The 18,178-nt window shown below is 44.9% G+C and overlaps 1 protein-coding gene across 1 annotated transcript in view; it reads right to left on the bottom strand.

Annotated features, from left to right (window-relative positions):
- Nucleotides 1-18,178, bottom strand: part of TGFB1I1 (transforming growth factor beta 1 induced transcript 1) — a 67,648-nt gene that overhangs the window by 8,926 nt on the left and 40,544 nt on the right. The window contains exons 6-9 of the mRNA XM_069984790.1: nucleotides 16,964-17,027; nucleotides 15,326-15,404; nucleotides 10,963-11,283; nucleotides 8,508-8,681 (exon numbers count right to left, since the gene is read on the bottom strand). Of these exons, the coding sequence (XP_069840891.1) occupies nucleotides 8,508-8,681; nucleotides 10,963-11,283; nucleotides 15,326-15,404; nucleotides 16,964-17,027 (638 nt within the window). The remainder of the gene's footprint in view (nucleotides 1-8,507; nucleotides 8,682-10,962; nucleotides 11,284-15,325; nucleotides 15,405-16,963; nucleotides 17,028-18,178) is intronic.

The raw sequence follows: 18,178 nt of genomic DNA, 5'->3' as shown, positions 1-18,178 counted from the left end.
ACCAGTCAGTGAGTAAGGCTTTAGTGCACCACAATGCCTAGCTATGCCGGAGGTAAAAAAAAATCCAAAATTTCATTATTTAACTTTAGTCTAAGGCCCTTATTTTTATTTTTTTTTTTCCAAACATCATTTTTTATTAAATTTTCCAATGTTATACAATAAAGAACAGAAGATAGAAAGAAACAATGCGTCTCTCACTGCGGCTACATAAACAGTATATATCAAATAAACAATCAATATAACCCCCCCTCCCTCCCCCCCCCTCTCCTCCCGCTATGTCTGGCGCCATTTGAAGTTTTCTAGAAAGGGGCTCTATAGCCAAATTAAAAAGTAATGGGGACAGCGGACACCCCTGGCGTGTTCCCCGGAAGAGGGGAAAAGATGGAGAAAGGAAGCCAGGTAGATGAATTCTAGCAAAGGGATGACTGTATAAGCCCCTAATATAGGCTAAGAAGGAGCCCGTGAAGCCCATCCTCCCTATCACCTCCATCATCCATCCCCAGCTCACACTATCAAACGCTTTTTCAGCGTCAATAGACAGGAGAGCGGGGGATGGATGATCCTGAGGTCGAAATCTGACCTCATCCAAGACCGCCAGCACCTTTCTTATATTCATGACGGCCGCCCTATTCTTAATAAAGCCTACTTGAGCCGGTGAAATAAGGTCTGGCATAACCAGAGACAACCGGTCCGCCATAACCTTAGAGATTATTTTTAGATCTAAATTCAATAGAGATATAGGGCGGTAGGATCCCGGCAGTCTTGGATCCTTGCCTGGTTTTAAAAGCACCTTAATGTGTGCAGTATTAGACGGGCCAGGTATTGGGGTGCCTTCAAGGTAGGTGTTATAAAGTGCTAACAAGGTAGGGGAAATTTCCTGGTTGAGGATTTTATAAAAATCACCAGAAAATCCATCGGGGCCTGGAGCCTTATGTGATTTTAGGTGTTTAATGACCCCTGATAATTCATCTAAGGAGAGCGGGGAATTAAGAAAGGAAACTTGTTCCTCTGACAGGGAAGGTAAATTACAGGTCAACCAGGAAGCCGCGTCCCCAACAGGGGAAGAGGTGGGGGCTGTGTAGAGATTTTGGTAATACCCCTGGAGGATAGAGACCACTTCTTTCGGATGGCTATGTGTTGTTCCCCTGTCGTCTAGCAGTGCTGTAATGCGATGCAGAGGAAGGGGACCCCTAGCAAATCTGGCCAAAATACGGCCAGCCTTATTGCCATGGCGAAACAGGAGGGCATCAAAATATGATCTATTCAATGCCTACCTCCTCTCCATCCATTGCTCATAGTCAGCACGTGTCTGCTGCCAAGCTGTCCTTGTCAGGTCAGATGGGGCATTCTGGAAGCGAGTATAAGCCTCCCTAAGAGCAGTGCTATATTTGCTGATGTTAACCGCAAGTTTTTTCTGGAGGGAGTACTTATACACCATAATACGACCCCGCAAGACAGACTTCGCTGCATCCCAGAACAACTGGGGTTGATCAACATGGGATGCATTATGGGTAACGTACTCCAACCACCAGCCCTTAAGTAAAACTTTAAATTCATCGTCCTTAGCTAGTCCAATCGGGAACCTCCAGAGAAAATCACTACCACATGGCAAATCTGTTACAAAAGTACTTAGCAGAAGAGCATGGTCAGAAATGACCATTTCCTCTATAGTATGGGACAGTAATTTTGGTAGGAAGGAATGGGAGGACAGGATATAATCGATCCTGGACCAGGAATCATGGGGGGCTGAGTAGAAGGAAAATTCACGTGAGTCGGGATGTAGATATCTCCACGTGTCAGACAGTCCCACATTATGGGTCAATAGTTCTAAAGGAGTAGATCTTTGAGACAGTGGCGCAGAAGCGGAACGACTACTCGTTCTGTCTTCAGAAACGGACATAACCTCATTGAAATCCCCTGCTACCAATTTGTTGGGTGTGCGGTCAGCAAGGAGTCGGGAGGTAAGCATAGTATAAAAGGCGCCATTGTTCCCATTCGGGCCATATATGTTATAAATCCCAACCTCTTCAGATAATAGTCTCACCTTCAAAGAACAGATGCGGCCTTCCGTATCATGATCAGAGCCTAGTATTTCTCCATTGAAGGCTCTACTGATTAGGATTACTACTCCACCCTTGCGATCCACTGCAGGGGACCCATAAACATCACGTACCCATAGTTTCTTAAGACGGAAGAAATCCTCCTCGCCCAAATGGGTCTCCTGCAGTAGAACCAAGTCAGGTCTAAATTTCTTGAGATATCTGAGGACCATGGTCCGCTTCTGGGGTGACCTAAGCCCTTTGACATTCCAAGAAAGCAAGCGTAACATCACCCTGGAGCCTTGTGGATCTCATATCTATGGAGACAAGAGGCGAAACCTCCCTCAGCGAGCAACCCACCTTGTTCCCACCCATTAAGGCCCTTATTTATAATATATGTATATACTTTTTAACCCAGGAAAATCTTCTTAAAAGTCAGGGGTCGTCTTATAAGGCAGGTGCTGAAAAACTTCAGAACTGGTCTGGAGAATCTGCAGTATGCGGCAACTGTATGAAGGGCAGAGCAAGCTGCAGGCATCTGGGAAAAGCACACCTCTTTCACCCATCTGGCTGCCCTTGTACCCTACCGGTATCACTTTACCTCCTTCTTTGCCTCTCAGATCTCTGTCTGATGTTTTTTTTACTAATCTTGGTGTGTGTTGGGAGAGGGGTAGTCTCATACAGCGAGTATATCCAAAACTCTATATTTTAACTGGAAAAGTTGGGGGTCGTCTTATATACCCAGTCGTCTAATACGCCGGAAAATACGGTATATATACACACACATTTTTAGAAATGGTAAGGCATTTGGCAACTTGATTCTAAGCTGGAAATGTCTATTGTGTGGGGGTAGCCTATTCTCTTTCTGGATACTGGATCATTGTGTTAATCAGCAGTGTAATATGAAGATATTCTGTGTAATATTGAGAAGGAGGAAGAAAGAAAGTAGCGTAGTGGTAATAGGTAAACTCTGTCCTTAGTGTGGTGTTTTCTATCTGGAAGGACATGGTGTGTTTTTCTTCGGTGTGCTATGGCTGCAGCAGGCTGTGTGTGAGAGAGAGAGAGGCAGAAATTAACCCTTATAAGCAGCATATTTCCTTATCTAAAAGAATAACCATTTACAGCTAAGTAAACATTCATTATGATGCTGTGATCTCTGAAATAATTTAATTTTCACACTTCTGTACTGCCAAGGCTGCAGGAGACCTGGTGCGATTAATCGTAGAGACCCGCTGCAATTACTAAAGGAGACCTTGTACATTCTGTATCAGTAGTTTCCACCGCTGTGTGACCTGCTCTGAAAGGGGCCATTAAGGCTCTGTTGCCCAATAGCCCACTGAAACCTGGAGATGGCCCTGGACACCGGCTATGTATTATCCCCAAACTAGTTAAGTAATTGTATTAGGACTGGATGCTCCACAGCCAGGTCAGAGTTCCTAAACAGAGATCAAGTCATTGAGCATATGGCCTCTTTACAAGGGATCGGTGTAACTAACCTGTCTCATGTTGCCTCTGTACTGGAGGGGTTTTGTAGTGCTAACCTGTCCTGTGTGACCACTATACCGGAGGGGATTGATATCAGTAACCTTTGTATATACAAAACTAGTGGGCATCACTGATAAATAAATATGGAGTGCTAAACCAATGCATATAAATAGTATATCATCCTCCCAAGCCTGAGGAAGCCACTAGACGGCGGAACGCCTGGGGTAATTCCTTATCCCATCTGACCACTGCCTTACTTTGTTGGACTGTATATGGTGACCTAAGGGGCGTAACTAGAAATGGCTGGGCCCCATAGCAAACTTTTGATTGGGGCCCCACCCCCTCTCGATCGACCACTATGCCATCAACACACTCAGCTCTACACAGGTTCTGTACACCATATAAATTACAGTACAGTTACATCAGGTGACTTACAGGAGACGTCTTCTCTGATCGGAGTTCTTCCCTTTTCATTTTCTTTTCCATCTGCCCTGGGCCATTATGAGAACCTTTCCGGGCCACGAATCCACAGAATCTGCCAGACAGACATATTAGGCTCCACACTCTGTCACCATCCTCATCTCTACCAACTGCACATCTGTATTGGCCCCTTTACACCCACATTTAGTGGGTAGGCTGACTCTATGTGATCCCATTTTAGTATATGGCCCTCCTCTCTGTCGCCCCTCCTTATAGATAGCCCTTATATCTATGTCCCCTTATAGATGGTCCCCTATGTTGCCCCCCCTATAGATGGCCCCCTCTTCCCCTATATTGTCCCCTTATAGATGGCCCCCTTTCCCCCTTTATTGTCCCCTTATAGATGTTCCCCTCTCCCCCAATGTTGTACGTTTATATCCCCCTCTCCCCCTATGTTCTCCCCTTATAGATGGCCTGCTCTCCCCCTATGGTGTCCCCCTCCCCCCCTTCCTTATAGATGGTCCCTCTCTCCCCCCTCCCTTATAGATGCCCCCCTCTCCCCCCCTTCCTTATAGATGTCCCCCTCCCCCCTTCCTTATAGATGCCCCCTTCTCTTCTCCCCCCCCCCTTCCTTATAGATGCCCCCTTCTCTTCCCCCCCTTCCTTATAGATGCCCCCTTCTCTTGCCCCCCCCTTCCTTATAGATGCCCCCTTCTCTCCCCCCCCCTTCCTTATAGATGCCCCCTTCTCTTCTCCCCCCCCTTCCTTATAGATGCCCCCTTCTCTTCCCCCCCTTCCATATAGATGCCCCCTTCCTTATAGATGCCCCCCTCTCTTCCCCCCCCTTCCTTATAGATGCCCCCTTCTCCCCCCCTTCCTTATAGATGCCCCCTTCTCCCCCCCCTTCCTTATAGATGCCCCCTTCTCCCCCCCTTCCTTATAGATGCCCCCTTCTCCCCCCCCTTCCTTATAGATGCCCCCTTTTCTTCTCCCCCCTTCCTTATAGATGCCCCCTTTTCTTCTCCCCCCTTCCTTATAGATGCCCCCTCCTCTTCTCCCCCCCTTCCTTATAGATGCCCCCTTCTCTCTCCCCCCTTCCTTATAGATGCCCCCTCCTCTTCTCCCCCCCCCCTTCCTTATAGATGCCCCCTTCTCTTCTCCCCCCCTTCCTTATAGATGCCCCCTTCTCTTCCCCCCTTCCATATAGATGCCCCCTTCTCTTCTCCCCCCTTCCTTATAGATGCCCCCTCCTCTTCTCCCCCCCTTCCTTATAGATGCCCCCTGCTCTTCTCCCCCCCTTCCTTATAGATGCCCCCTTCTCTCCCCCCCCCTTCCTTATAGATGCCCCCTTCTCTTCCCCCCCCTTCTTTATAGATGTCCCCTCCTCTTCTCCCCCCCCCCTTCCTTATAGATGCCCCCTTTCTTTATAGATGCCCCCTTCCCTTCTCCCCCCTTCCTTATAGATGCCCCCTTCTCTTCTTCCCCCTTCCTTATAGATGCCCCCTTCTCTTCCCCCCCTTCCTTATAGATGCCCCCTTTCTTTATAGATGCCCCCTTCCTTATAGATGCCCCCTTCTCTTCTCCCCCCTTCCTTATAGATGCCCCCTTCTCTTCCCCCCCTTCCTTATAGATGCCCCCTTCTCTCCCCCCCCTTCCTTATAGATGCCCCCTTCTCTTCTCCCCCCCCTTCCTTATAGATGCCCCCTTCCCCCCCCCTTCCTTATAGATGCCCCCTTCTCCCCCCCCTTCCTTATAGATGCCCCCTTCTCCCCCCTTCCTTATAGATGCCCCCTTCTCCCCCCCCCTTCCTTATAGATGCCCCCTTCTCTTCTCCCCCCCCTTCCTTATAGATGCCCCCTTCTCCCCCCCTTCCTTATAGATGCCCCCTTCTCTTCCCCCCCCCTTCCTTATAGATGCCCCCTTCTCCCCCCCTTCCTTATAGATGCCCCTTCTCCCCCCCCCTTCCTTATAGATGCCCCCTTCTCCCCCCCTTCCTTATAGATGCCCCCTTCTCTTCTCCCCCCCTTCCTTATAGATGCCCCCTTCTCCCCCCCTTCCTTATAGATGCCCCCTTTTCTTCTCCCCCCTTCCTTATAGATGCCCCCTCCTCCCCCCCCTTCCTTATAGATGCCCCCTCCTCCCCCCCCTTCCTTATAGATGCCCCCTCCTCCCCCCCCTTCCTTATAGATGCCCCCTTTTCTTCTCCCCCCTTCCTTATAGATGCCCCCTCCTCTTCTCCCCCCCCTCCTTATAGATGCCCCCTTCTCTCTCCCCCTTCCTTATAGATGCCCCCCTCTCTCCCCCCGTTCCTTATAGATTCCCCCTTCTCTCCTCCCTCCCCTTCCTTATAGATGCCCCCTTCTCTCCTCCCTACCCTTCCTTATAGATGCCCCCTTCTCTCCTCCCTCCCCTTCCTTATAGATGCCCCCTTTTCTTCTCCCCCCTTCCTTATAGATTCCCCCTTCTCTCCTCCCTCCCCTTCCTTATAGATGCCCCCTTCTCTCCCCCCCTTCCTTATAGATGCACCCTCCTCTCCCCCCCCTTCCTTATAGATGCCCCCTTCTCTCCTCCCTCCCCTTCCTTATAGATGCCCCCTTCCGAGGAAAGCAAATTTAAAAAAAAGAAAAAAACTCACCTAACAACACGCTCTCCCGTCGAGCCTTTTTCCTGTCACCCCCTGTCTGATGCGTGGCTGCCGTCTGATGCCGCGTCCTAGCCCCGGCAGTGCGCGTATCATAGAGTTCTGTGTGGGCCTGTGGCCGCGACTTCCGGCACACGTCTCTGTGCCGGAAGTTGAACCGCAGCACAAGCCCACACAGAACTCTATGATACGCGCGCTGCCGGGGCTAGGACGCGGCATCAGACGGCAGCCGCGCATCAGACAGGGGGTGACAGGAGCGCTGTGGACCGGTCCCGTGCTCCTCCTGGCCCAGTGACTCCTTTTCCCTATGGTTGGGGAAAGGAGTCTCCGGGTCGGGAGGAGCACGGGACCGGCCCCCGGCTACAGCACCCGGGAGGCATGCTCAGCCGCCGGGTGCTGCAGGATATGTAAGCTCCAGGGGCCCGCGTCACGGGCCCCTGATGCGGCGGGGCCCCGTAGCAGCCGCTACGGCTGCTACGGCGGTAGTTCCGCCAGTGGTGACCTTGTTTATTTTTTCTTTTTGTATGCACATCATTTTTCTTGCTATATTATGCTTTACAAGGTTTCTGTCTAGGCAGAGATGTTTGATATATACTATTGTACATACAGTCCAGGGTCAGAGTGGTAGAGTGATAGATGCTTTATTTCTTTGGGAGGATGATATCAGTAACCTGTTATGTGTGGCCTCTATACCGCAGTGGATTGGTATCAGTAACCTGTCACGTGTGGAATCTATACCGGGGGGGGGGGGGAAGTATCAGTAACCTGACCCATGTTGCCTCTATACTGGAGGGGATTGGTATCATTAACCTGTCACTTGTGGCTGCTTTACCGGTATAGTATCAGTATATTGGTATCAGTACCCTGTCCCGTGTTGCCTGTATGGCAGAGGGGATTGGTATGACTAACTTGTCCCGTGTTGCCTCTGTAACAAAGGGGTTTGGTATCAGTAACCTGTCACGTGTGGCCTCTATACTGGTATAGTATCAGTGTATAGGTATAAGTAACCTGTCCAGTGTGGCCTTTATACCGGAGGGGTTTGGTATCTGTAACCTGTCACGTGTGGCCTTTGTCCCGGAGGGCATTGGTATCAGTAACCTGTCACGTGTGGCCTTTGTCCCGGAGGGCATTGGTATCAGTAACCTGTCACGTGTGGCCTCTATACTGGTATAGTATCAGTATATAGGTATAAGTAACGTGTCCAGTGTAGCCTCTATACTGGAGGGGATCAGTATCTGCATTGGGTTGACACAGTACAAAGTGATAAAGAAGGAAGAAACATATAATGTACGGCACAGGAACAATGAGGGGATGGTTAATAAAAACCTTTATAGAGACAACATGAAGTAGCGATAAGAATTGGAATGGTGATAGCAAAATGAAGCTTTTTTTCGGCATAGATAAAGTGGATACCGAGAGACACAATGATTCGGGAACAAAAAGGTTTTTCAAGAAGTGGAAACTTTTTATCTTAACGCATTATGATGCTGCTGCAATCCATGATAATGTTCGCCCATTTCAGTTGACAAAATGGTATTGCACCGAATCATTAAAATGTACGTTAGGTGCCTTACAGTTACCTTGATTTTTACCTGTTTAAGGGGACCTATCAGACTAGTGATGCTCTTTGACATTCGCTCGCTTATGTGACTTTTTCTTCTGATACTGTATGTGTCACCTGACGGATTCCTATTCACAAGTCAGCGGCATTTCTGTTATAGCTTTTACGTATAAAACTATGTTGTGATTTTGTACTGTTGTACTTGAATATATGTTATATGTAAAAGTCTTTTTTTTTCTCATGAAAGTCCAATAAAAATATGTTAAAATAAAAAAAAAATAAGCGATAAGGAAAAAGCAGTAACTAGTTAAGGTGAATATGAATGGGGAATCTAGAAAGCATTCCGCTTTATGACCATTACCTGTAAGATGGGCAGGTCACACAGCGCACAGCGGGGGGCGTAGAGTGTGAAATAATCTCTTTCACAATATGGACGTCCGTCTTTCTCAAAGAAATTTGTAGTTCCAATGAGTGACTTACAATGAGCACAAACAAAATGTTCAGGATGCCAAGTATGTCCCAATGCTGTCACCACCTGAGGAGGTAGAACATGGTTATTATATGTCACAGGAGACGTTCAGGGTAGTGAGAAGTCATAAAGCCTTTATAACTTATATTACATCCACTGAACTACTTCAGCCATTGACTGACAGTCCCTTCTGCAGCTCTAGCTTCTAGACTGTCCTATCCACCAGCAGTCCAAGGACGTATACAATGGCAGTGCCAGCCTCTGGTAACAATGATACCTAATAGAGTCATTGTGCTAGCTGGACTGGTGGCATTACCGATTACTGGTGCAGAACCAACTACATGATGAAGGAATATAACCCTAACTCTGGATATAAGGGTCCACAGAGCTGCTCTGACCATAATGTGCTGGGTGTCAGTTGGGCAGAAGACCCCTGGGGACACTTGTGTGACATATAGAGAATCATTCCCTGATAACTCACTGACACAGTATGGACACAGTCATCACCCAGATGGGGTATTTGAGGGTATAATTCAAAATCTAATCCCTGATAAAAGGCTGAAGGCAGTGTGTTCTATCTTGTGCCCCAGTCTTCCATTTCGTATGCCCGTCTTCCATCACATATCCCTGTCTTCTGTCACATACTCTCATTTTCTGCCTTGTACCGCATCTTCTACTTCATACTCTTCTCTTCCGCCTTTTGTCCCTGTCTTCCATCTTGTGTCCCTGTCTTCCGACTCATGTTTTTTGCTTCGTACCCTAAATCTTTCTTTCTGTCTCCATCTTCTGCCTTGTGTTCCCATCTTGTGCCTCATGCCCGTCTTCCACCTCATACCCAATCTTCTGCCTCTTACCCCAATCTATCAATCTCGCATCCATCTTTCATCCCGTATACCAGCCTTCCATTTTAAGTCCCCATTTTCTACCACATACACACATTTTCTGCCTTATACCCCCATCCACCTTGTACCCTTGTCTTCTATCTCATATCCTGTCTTCTGCCTCGTAGTCCCATTTTCTGCTTTGTACCCCATCTTCTACCTTATACCCCTATATTCCATCTCATGCCCCTGTCTTACATCTCATATCCCAGTCTTCCATCTTGTATATCGTTTTCTGCCACGTGCGTCTATTTTCTGCTTTGTACCCCGGTCTTCTGCCTTTTGCCTTTGTCTTCCATCTTGTACACCCACCTTCTTACCCTGCCTATTGTCCCATATTTCCCTCTTCTGCCTCATATGATATCCCCATATTCCATCTTGTACTCCCGCCTTCCGTATATATGAGACATATGTGGTAGAGCTGTATTGTATATGTAAGATGTATGCAGTGAAGCTGCATTGTCTATATGAGCAGGGTCGGTATCAGCACCTGGCTAACTAGGGTAAGTGCCAGGGCCCACAGCGCCTTTAGGGGCCCAGTCCCGCCTGATACCACTCTTTTTTTGTGTGGTGTTTCCCACTCAAAAGTAGAAAGCTTCTGCCTCTGAGTGGGTCTCCCAGCTCTAGATTGAGTGGGGAAGAATAGGGACATTAAAAACTGAGCCATTTATCATCATCAGCTGGGTTCTTTATAGTAAAGATGGGTGAGCCAACACGAAAGCAGTCACAGCAATACACTGCATTCATGTTGTAGACACTGTGCTGAGGGAGATCAGGGAATATGACTGAGGAAGGATTTTATAATTGTTTCTCATAGGCTTCTGCATAGGACTGCAAAAACAATGCCATAAAAATTTTTATATGTAATGTATGTAACCATAAATGTTGCCTTTGAGGAGACCACCTCTGTAACATAATTTCCATAACAGAAATTTTTATGTATGTGAACATTAATTTACAGAATAAGTATATTAAGGGAAGCTCTTTGTACTGGGATTATGGGGCAAATCTGACCGCAGGTTGAGCACCATGAATATATATGTAATCCCTGAATAAATGTATCTAGATAGATTTCACATATCAGGCCGCAGGATGAGCACCCTGGATATATATGATATCTTGTTTCTGCTGTGATTTTTTTCCCCGCCTGTATCTCCCATCATTTGCTCCACAAAAGCGGCCCACTGAGGCTCTGTTGCCCAAGGGCCCACAAAACCTGGAGCTGGTCTTGTATATGAGGTGTATGTGGTAAAGCTTTATTGTATCTCGTAGACCCATCTTCCATCTTGTGTGCCTTCCCTCTCGTACCCCTATTTATAAGGAAATACAGAGGCTTTTATCTTCAGGATAACTGGATGTGTACAGTATGGAGCGTTACCTGTCCTGTTATGTGTTAACATGGCCTTAGGACTCAGGCTGGATATGTGGAGGACGTATACCTGGATGTGTACACTATGGAGCATTACCTGTCCGACTATGGGTCTTTGGCAACTCTCACACAGCCCTTTGGGTAATGTCTCTATTCCTTGCTGTTTCAGACCAGACTGAAGTTTCACCAGCATAGAGTCCAGGTCACTTCTCCCATCGGGTTCGGTACATTTGGGCAGGCACATTTCTTCTGGAAGTTTCTTTTCTGCAGCACAATTGTCTTGTGTTACATCAGATGTGGACCCAGAAGAACTCCGCACCTCCGGCTCCCCAGGACTTGGGCTTTTGACTTCTTCATTTCCAAAACCCGTTGTTGAGCTTTTGGGCGTTGAAGCTTCAGGCTGCTGCGTCAGAGACATCTACAGCAAAGCACACAATTAATTATATGTTATAGATGGTGACTCCTATTGTCCTATCTCTAATACCAGATTCAGATGATTATATGCTGCCATAGTGTAACATGAAGCTGACAACCTTGATGGTCTCTAAATAAGGTATATGGGGTATGAAGTGCATAATAAGCTTATTGTCTTATATTTTACATATTATTGTTGCAACTATACATAAGGACCGGTGACATGTTTGGATTGGTACATATGTGATATGTTTGTGGAAATAGACTTAACAAGCTTTCAGCATGGGATCTTTACCATGCATGATCAGTTCGTAGGAATTAGTGAACATGCAACAACAAAATGTTTGGTACACTCTAAATTAGTGTATCTGTATACCTATGTCCGCTTTATTCTTGTTGAATCACTTGGTTTAAATATTTACCGCCATTTTAAATTTTATTTTATTATAGGATAATTAAAATGATTATCCTACCTCAATGCCTATTTATCCTCTTTTCACCTGGTTCAGTCAAATTGAGATAATGTTAAATGTGTTTATTTGGGTGGGACAAAAGCCAAGGATTAAGTATCATAGCTGGACTCAAAGAGCCTGTGAGGGTGGAATGGCCCTCCCCGATTTCCGTCTGTATTTCCTGGCCATGGGGGCCCAGTTATTTAAGAAATATAAATCTTCACCTATCATACACTTTATACTGTCTAAGTTGGAGTACGATGATTTTTTTGTTTGTTTAGAGGGGGGGTTTGCGGGCATAAAGGTTCTTTCACAAGTAGATCTATATATTAGGATTTGGAAGGCACTCAAAAGGTTGGATAAGATTACTGGAGTTTTTCACTTTTCTCCTATTTGGATTAATATTCACTTAACAGAATTTGAGACCCTTCGGGACTCCGCTTTTTGGGCTCAGAGGGGGATCAAATATATCTCACAGGTTATTAAAGAAGGAGATTTAATCTCTTTTCAAGAGTTCAAACAAAAATTTGATTCAGGGTGCCTTCACACCTACCGTATCGCAGTAGAAAATCTCCGGATCCGCAGCAGATTTAACTAAATTAATGAACACAGCATTAAATACGCACTGTCAAATCCGGATCCGCAGCAGATTTGTAAGTGCGGATTTGATGCTGTGTTCATTCATTTAGTTAAATCTGCTGCGGATCCGCAGCGGATTTTCTGCTGCGATACGGTAGGTGTGAAGGCACCCTCACAATGGTTTTACTATACACAGTTAAGACACGCTTTTGTTGCTACACTGAATAAGGAGGTGTGTTCAGTCACATGATTTTTTTCCCTATCTGAGATCCCCTATGCTGGGGAAAAAATGTCTTTCGGAAATATATTTGCGCTTACTTAGGGTGAAGGGGAAGGGACATCTACGGAAGGTTAGGGGAAAATGGGAACTTAGAGTTGGTATCATGGTGGATGATCTGTGGACAGATATCATTGAGGGTATACAATATGTAACAATTAATCCTTCACACAGGCTGATCCAGCTAAAAGTTCTGTATGGATTATATTTATCCCCAAGAGATCTGTACAGAAGAGGCCATCGTGTTGATTCTAAATGCCCCAAATGCTTAAGAGAGGAAGCAGATTTTCTCCATTTGTTATGGGAATGTCCTATTGTCCAGGACTTTGGATATAGCAATGATGGTCGGGTGGGTTCTTTATTAAATAAATTGAGTTCTCTGACAAAAGTTGTAATATCCAGGTGGTGGTTTGGTAATAAGGCCCCCTCAATCGAGGAATGGATAAGTTTGACAGTTAAGGTTCATAACTATGAGGTATACTGGGCAAAACAAAACTCTCTCAAGGCTATGCAGAGATGCAGCAAATTATGGGCACCATGGACAGGGGAGTAGGTCATCTTGGGTCTGTATAAAGGAGATTTGATATTCTGTGTGTGAGGTTTTTTTTATTATTTTTTTTCTCCTCTCTTGGGGTGGGTGGGGGTCTTGGGGTGAAATACATATCATGTTGTAGTATTTGTAGGTGAATGACTGATGTATATAGTCTTCCCTATGTTTGTAAATTTCTTTTTTTGATAAAAATAAAATATAAAAAAATATATATATTTACCGCCATTTACTTTTTATATGTAATTGCTGCTATGTAACAAATGCATTTATCTGATTGATTACAACCCCATAAGGAAATTTAGAGTGTTAAGTGCTAAGCGCATTCGAGATACGTGCTTGGAGCACAGTAGCCCATGCCTCACTTTGTTTATGATAGTCATGCGCGATACTTGCTTGGAGCGCATCAGCCCAAGCCTCACTCTGATCACAATAGAGTCACATGAGATATATGCTTGGAGCGCATCAGTCCAAGCCTCCTTTTGGTTGTAATCGAATCATGTGAGACTTACATTTGGAGCGCATCAGCTCAAGCCTCACTCTGGTTACACCAGAGCATACACAGGCTCGCTGCGTGCCTTGCGCATGTGCAGACGTATTGTACCCACGCTGCTTCAGCCATCTTTACCCTGACCTGGGACTGCATACAAAGTGGAATCATGTATAGAGGTATGGTAATAGTATACAAAACAAGCTCTGTACTCTTGACTCATTACCCCTGAGAAAGTCCAGTAGGTGGACGGAACGCGTAGGGTTTCTACATCCCATCCTGGGTCACTTGGTCTGATTTAATTTGGTTATTCATCTGCTTCCCCCATATACAGGCACTTTTACACTTTTTTTTCTCTTTGTGCATTTACTAAGTTCCAATATTTGGGTATTGGGTTTGTCATGTATTTTTTGGGGGTACATATTATTTCTCACTGTGATTATTTTTTGTCTTAAGGGGGACAGTATACCTTCATTATTTATAGTTTTAGACTGAGTGGTTGTTTACACAGATTTTTCTCCAGGATGGCGAGGGGCTATAGCCTTTAGTATAAGGGTTTTTAAATTATTTTTATTGGTTAAGGCTTGTTCTTTCTTTCTGTGATTATTGTGATCTTTAATAAAATTTACATATTTTTTAAAATTTTCCAATATTGTTGGAGTTCCATGTGATTCCCTATATCTTTTTCTTTGGTTGCACCCACTGGTGCAGGTTGTTTGTTGGCTCTCTCCCATTCAATCCAGAGCTTGGCTTCCAAGTGACACTGCATGTCTGAGGTGGTCAGGTTGCACCAATTTGTCATCTGTGCAAACTCTTGCCTTGATGCCCACTTGCTGGCACAACCAAACTTTGCTCCCCTGATGGTGACTTTGATTCTGCCTTTGGACCCTGATGCCAATCACTGTCTGCAACATCATCATCTTCGTAATCGGGATGAATGTTTCCTCGCCAATGCTGTCATTCTCCAGTGTCAGGCAGTGTGATCCAGAAGGTGCCCCTCCCAGGCTCTCCTGTCTGCCTTGAAGGCTTTCAATGTCTCAAAACTGCCTTTCAAACACAGACCATCCGGACATTCCACTTCGTCATCTGAAAACAGCGGTCAGTACTCAAAGGATGGGGGAGACTTTTAGCAGAAATGACACTGAAAAATTGTTTTAGGGATATTTCCATGCTCGTGCCACTATCCTAAAAGAGTTTAAAAATGTCTTAAACCGTCATTTTGTTAAAGGTTTATTTGAACGAACCAAATTTTTGCGGAAGTTCGAAATGAACCCAGGTTCAACGGGTTCTCTTTGTTTGCCCCTAATGAACATTGTATTGATGCTAGAATTTTTTTTAAATTTTCTCAGTGAAAACATATTTGAGGCAATACTTGAAGGCATAATAGAACTTTACATGAAATATTAGCAAAACTGTAAAAATCATCATGGAGAAGATTGAATAAAACGGCTACCAGCAACATAGGAAGAAGTAGTCCCATTATTGTAAAAGGGAATGAAGACAAAGTAGCAACCTGATTGGCTGTTACGCCCAACAAGGTTCTTTAGGGCCGGTGGAGGGTCAGGCATGGCCGTGTCCACCCTATACCTTTTTTCTTGTTCCCTTACTGATTTTTTTTTTTGCTGTGGTCAAGGAAATCAGATATCATCATTATTAGAAGATAAAAAGCAATGTAATAAATGTAATGAATAAAACTGTGACCGTATTTTGTTTGTGAAAGTCCGAAAGTGATGCCATCAATCTGTCCAACTCCAGGGTCGCTGAGGACGCAGACAAAGCCCTAAAAATGCAGAAACATATCACATTAAATAACGCAAATAGATGACATGGCCATATTCTAGGAGGGGATTCTAAAACCCTACCTCAAACCCCCTAACCCCAATCCTCACCCAGTAATCACAATCCTTACCCACTAACCCTTATCCTAACCCAAATCCTCACCCACTAATACCAGTCCTTACCCACTAACTCTAACCTACTAACCCTTACCCTCACCCCTAACCCTCACCAACTAATCCTAACATACTAACCCTTATCCTCACCCACTAATTCCTAACATCCAACCTACTAATCCCAATCCTTACTCCCTAACCCTCACCCACTAATACCAGTCCTTACCCACTAACTGTAACCTACTAATCCTTACCCTCACCCTTAACCTTCACCAACTAATCCTAACATACAAACCCTTATCCTCACCCACTAATTCCTAACACCCAACCTAACCCCAATCCTTACCAACTAACCCTAACCAACTAACCTTTATCCTTACCCCTAACCCCAATCCTCACCCACTAATCCAAATCCTTAACCCATAACCTAACCCTTATTATCAACCCCAACCCTAACCCTCACCAACTAATCCTAACCTACCAATCCTTATCCTCGCCCACTAATTCCTAACCTACTAACCCTAGCCTTTACCCACTAATCCTAACCTATTAACGCTTAACCTCACCCACTAACTTTAATCCTTACCCATTAAACCTACCCCTCTTACAATAATCTTCACCCACTAACCCTAACCCACTCCCTAAAAATAATCCTGCAACCAACCCTAAACCCCTAACCTTAATCTGTCCCAACTAACCCACACCTTTTAATCCTAACCTACTAACCGTATTCCTCACCCACTAATGCCTAACCTACTAACCCCAATCCTTACCTACTAACCCTAATCCTCACCCCTAATCCTCACCCATTAAACCTACCCCTCTTACAATAACCCCACTAACCACACCCTCTAACCTTAATCTTCACCCATTAACCCTGATCCTCTAATCCTCACCCACTAACCCTAACTCTAGTCTTTACCCACCAACCCCCTTACAATAATCCTCAATAACCTTAAACCACTAACTCTAACCCTCACCCATTAGCTCTAATCCTCACCTATTAACTCTAATCCTAATCCTCGTCCATTTACCCTAATTCTAACCCACTAACTTCAACCCTAATTCTCGCCCAGTAACCCTAATCTTCACCCACTTATTCTAATCATCGCCTACTTACTCTCACCCACTAACCCCAACCAGTCCAGTTACTCAAGAACCCTTCTTAGAAGATGTCATGTCAAGAGACATCATGATCACGGTTCTAGCACATATTTATTGTCGCATTCACACACAGCAAGGAAACATGTCCACTGCTTCCCTATGATTCCTGCAGTTCAGTAATGGAGGTTCAGACTGCTGCATATGAGTATTCTGCCCCCTCTTGTCCTGACTAGGCATCCCATCTTGTTGTGATAATCTTTTCTGCTATTCTCCTTTAAATTTGAGGCGATGACTGCTTGGGGGTGATGTGATAGGTATCGATTACCTGATGCTTTTGTCTCACCTCCGCTCATCTGGTATTTCTGTTGTGTTTTTCTCTCTTGGTGGAAACTGGGACATGATCTCATCTAGGAAATAAAGGGGAGAAAACAAGAAATGTGGGCATAATGAACAATATATTGACAGAGGAATGGTGCAGAAGAGAAGAGCCAAATGAAGAGCACAAGATCGAAACACTGACATATTAAAAGACAAAGACACTATATAATGACTTGGTATAGAAGAGATGAGAAAGGAGTAGACACCCTGATGAAGAAAAATACTGACATACAAAAATGCTGTGACACTATATAATGACCTGGTATAATAGAGAAGAGACAGAAGAGGAGAGACTGAAGAAGAGCAGAAGCTTGAAATACTGCTGTTTGATGGCCATCCACGATCCCGACATTACAGAGACTTTTACAAAGAAATAGGATCCAGCTTTGGAGGTATAGAAGCAGTTAATCAGAATAGCGGGGAGGTAACTACATTAACAAAATGTCAGAGAAAGTGAATACATTTCCAATTTAAACACCTTGAAACCAGTGGGCCTTTAAGCGGAGATTGAAATTTTTGCAATTTTTTTGTAACCTTTAGAAAATAATAAGATACTGCAGAGATCCACCCCGGGATGGATGAGAACTCCTATATTAAAAAGAGAGTAATAGAGAGCTGGATCCTCTTGATGAAGAAGGACATTGCCTTCTAAATACATTGAGGAAGTTTGGCCCTCCCAGCAAATCATAACACCTGTGACGTCACAGCGAAGCTACGCTCCGGGACTTTAAACTTGCAAGTGAGGTACACACCATCGGACGCCATTCACCTAACAAAATCACCAAGGGAGGCATGGAAGGACTACTCCATGAGTGCCAGGGATACGCACTTCAAGGCGAGGGGGTGGGGGGGGAGTCAAAGACACCTATTTAATTGCCGTATTTACTATACCTAGATGCGTATATATTGAGTTTATTAATTCCACTATTCTTACATTTTTTTTAGCACGGCACAACCATACCATTTTAGATCTCGAAATACTGACATAAGAAAAGACTGTGACACTATAAACTAACATAACATAGAAGAGACAGGAGAGGAGAGCCTGATGAAAACACAAGCTCGAAACACTGATGTATGAAAAGACTTATACACTATATAATGACTAGAGATGAGCAAACTTATTGTAAGTTCTGGTTTGCACAAACCTGAATGGTCAGCAAATTCATTTCTCTCTAAT

This window comes from Dendropsophus ebraccatus, chromosome 9 (genome assembly GCF_027789765.1).
Source record: "Dendropsophus ebraccatus isolate aDenEbr1 chromosome 9, aDenEbr1.pat, whole genome shotgun sequence".
NCBI classification, from domain to species: domain Eukaryota; kingdom Metazoa; phylum Chordata; class Amphibia; order Anura; family Hylidae; genus Dendropsophus; species Dendropsophus ebraccatus.
The sequence above is the reverse complement of the archived record's forward strand: the minus strand, read 5'-3'. Positions and strand labels throughout refer to the sequence as shown.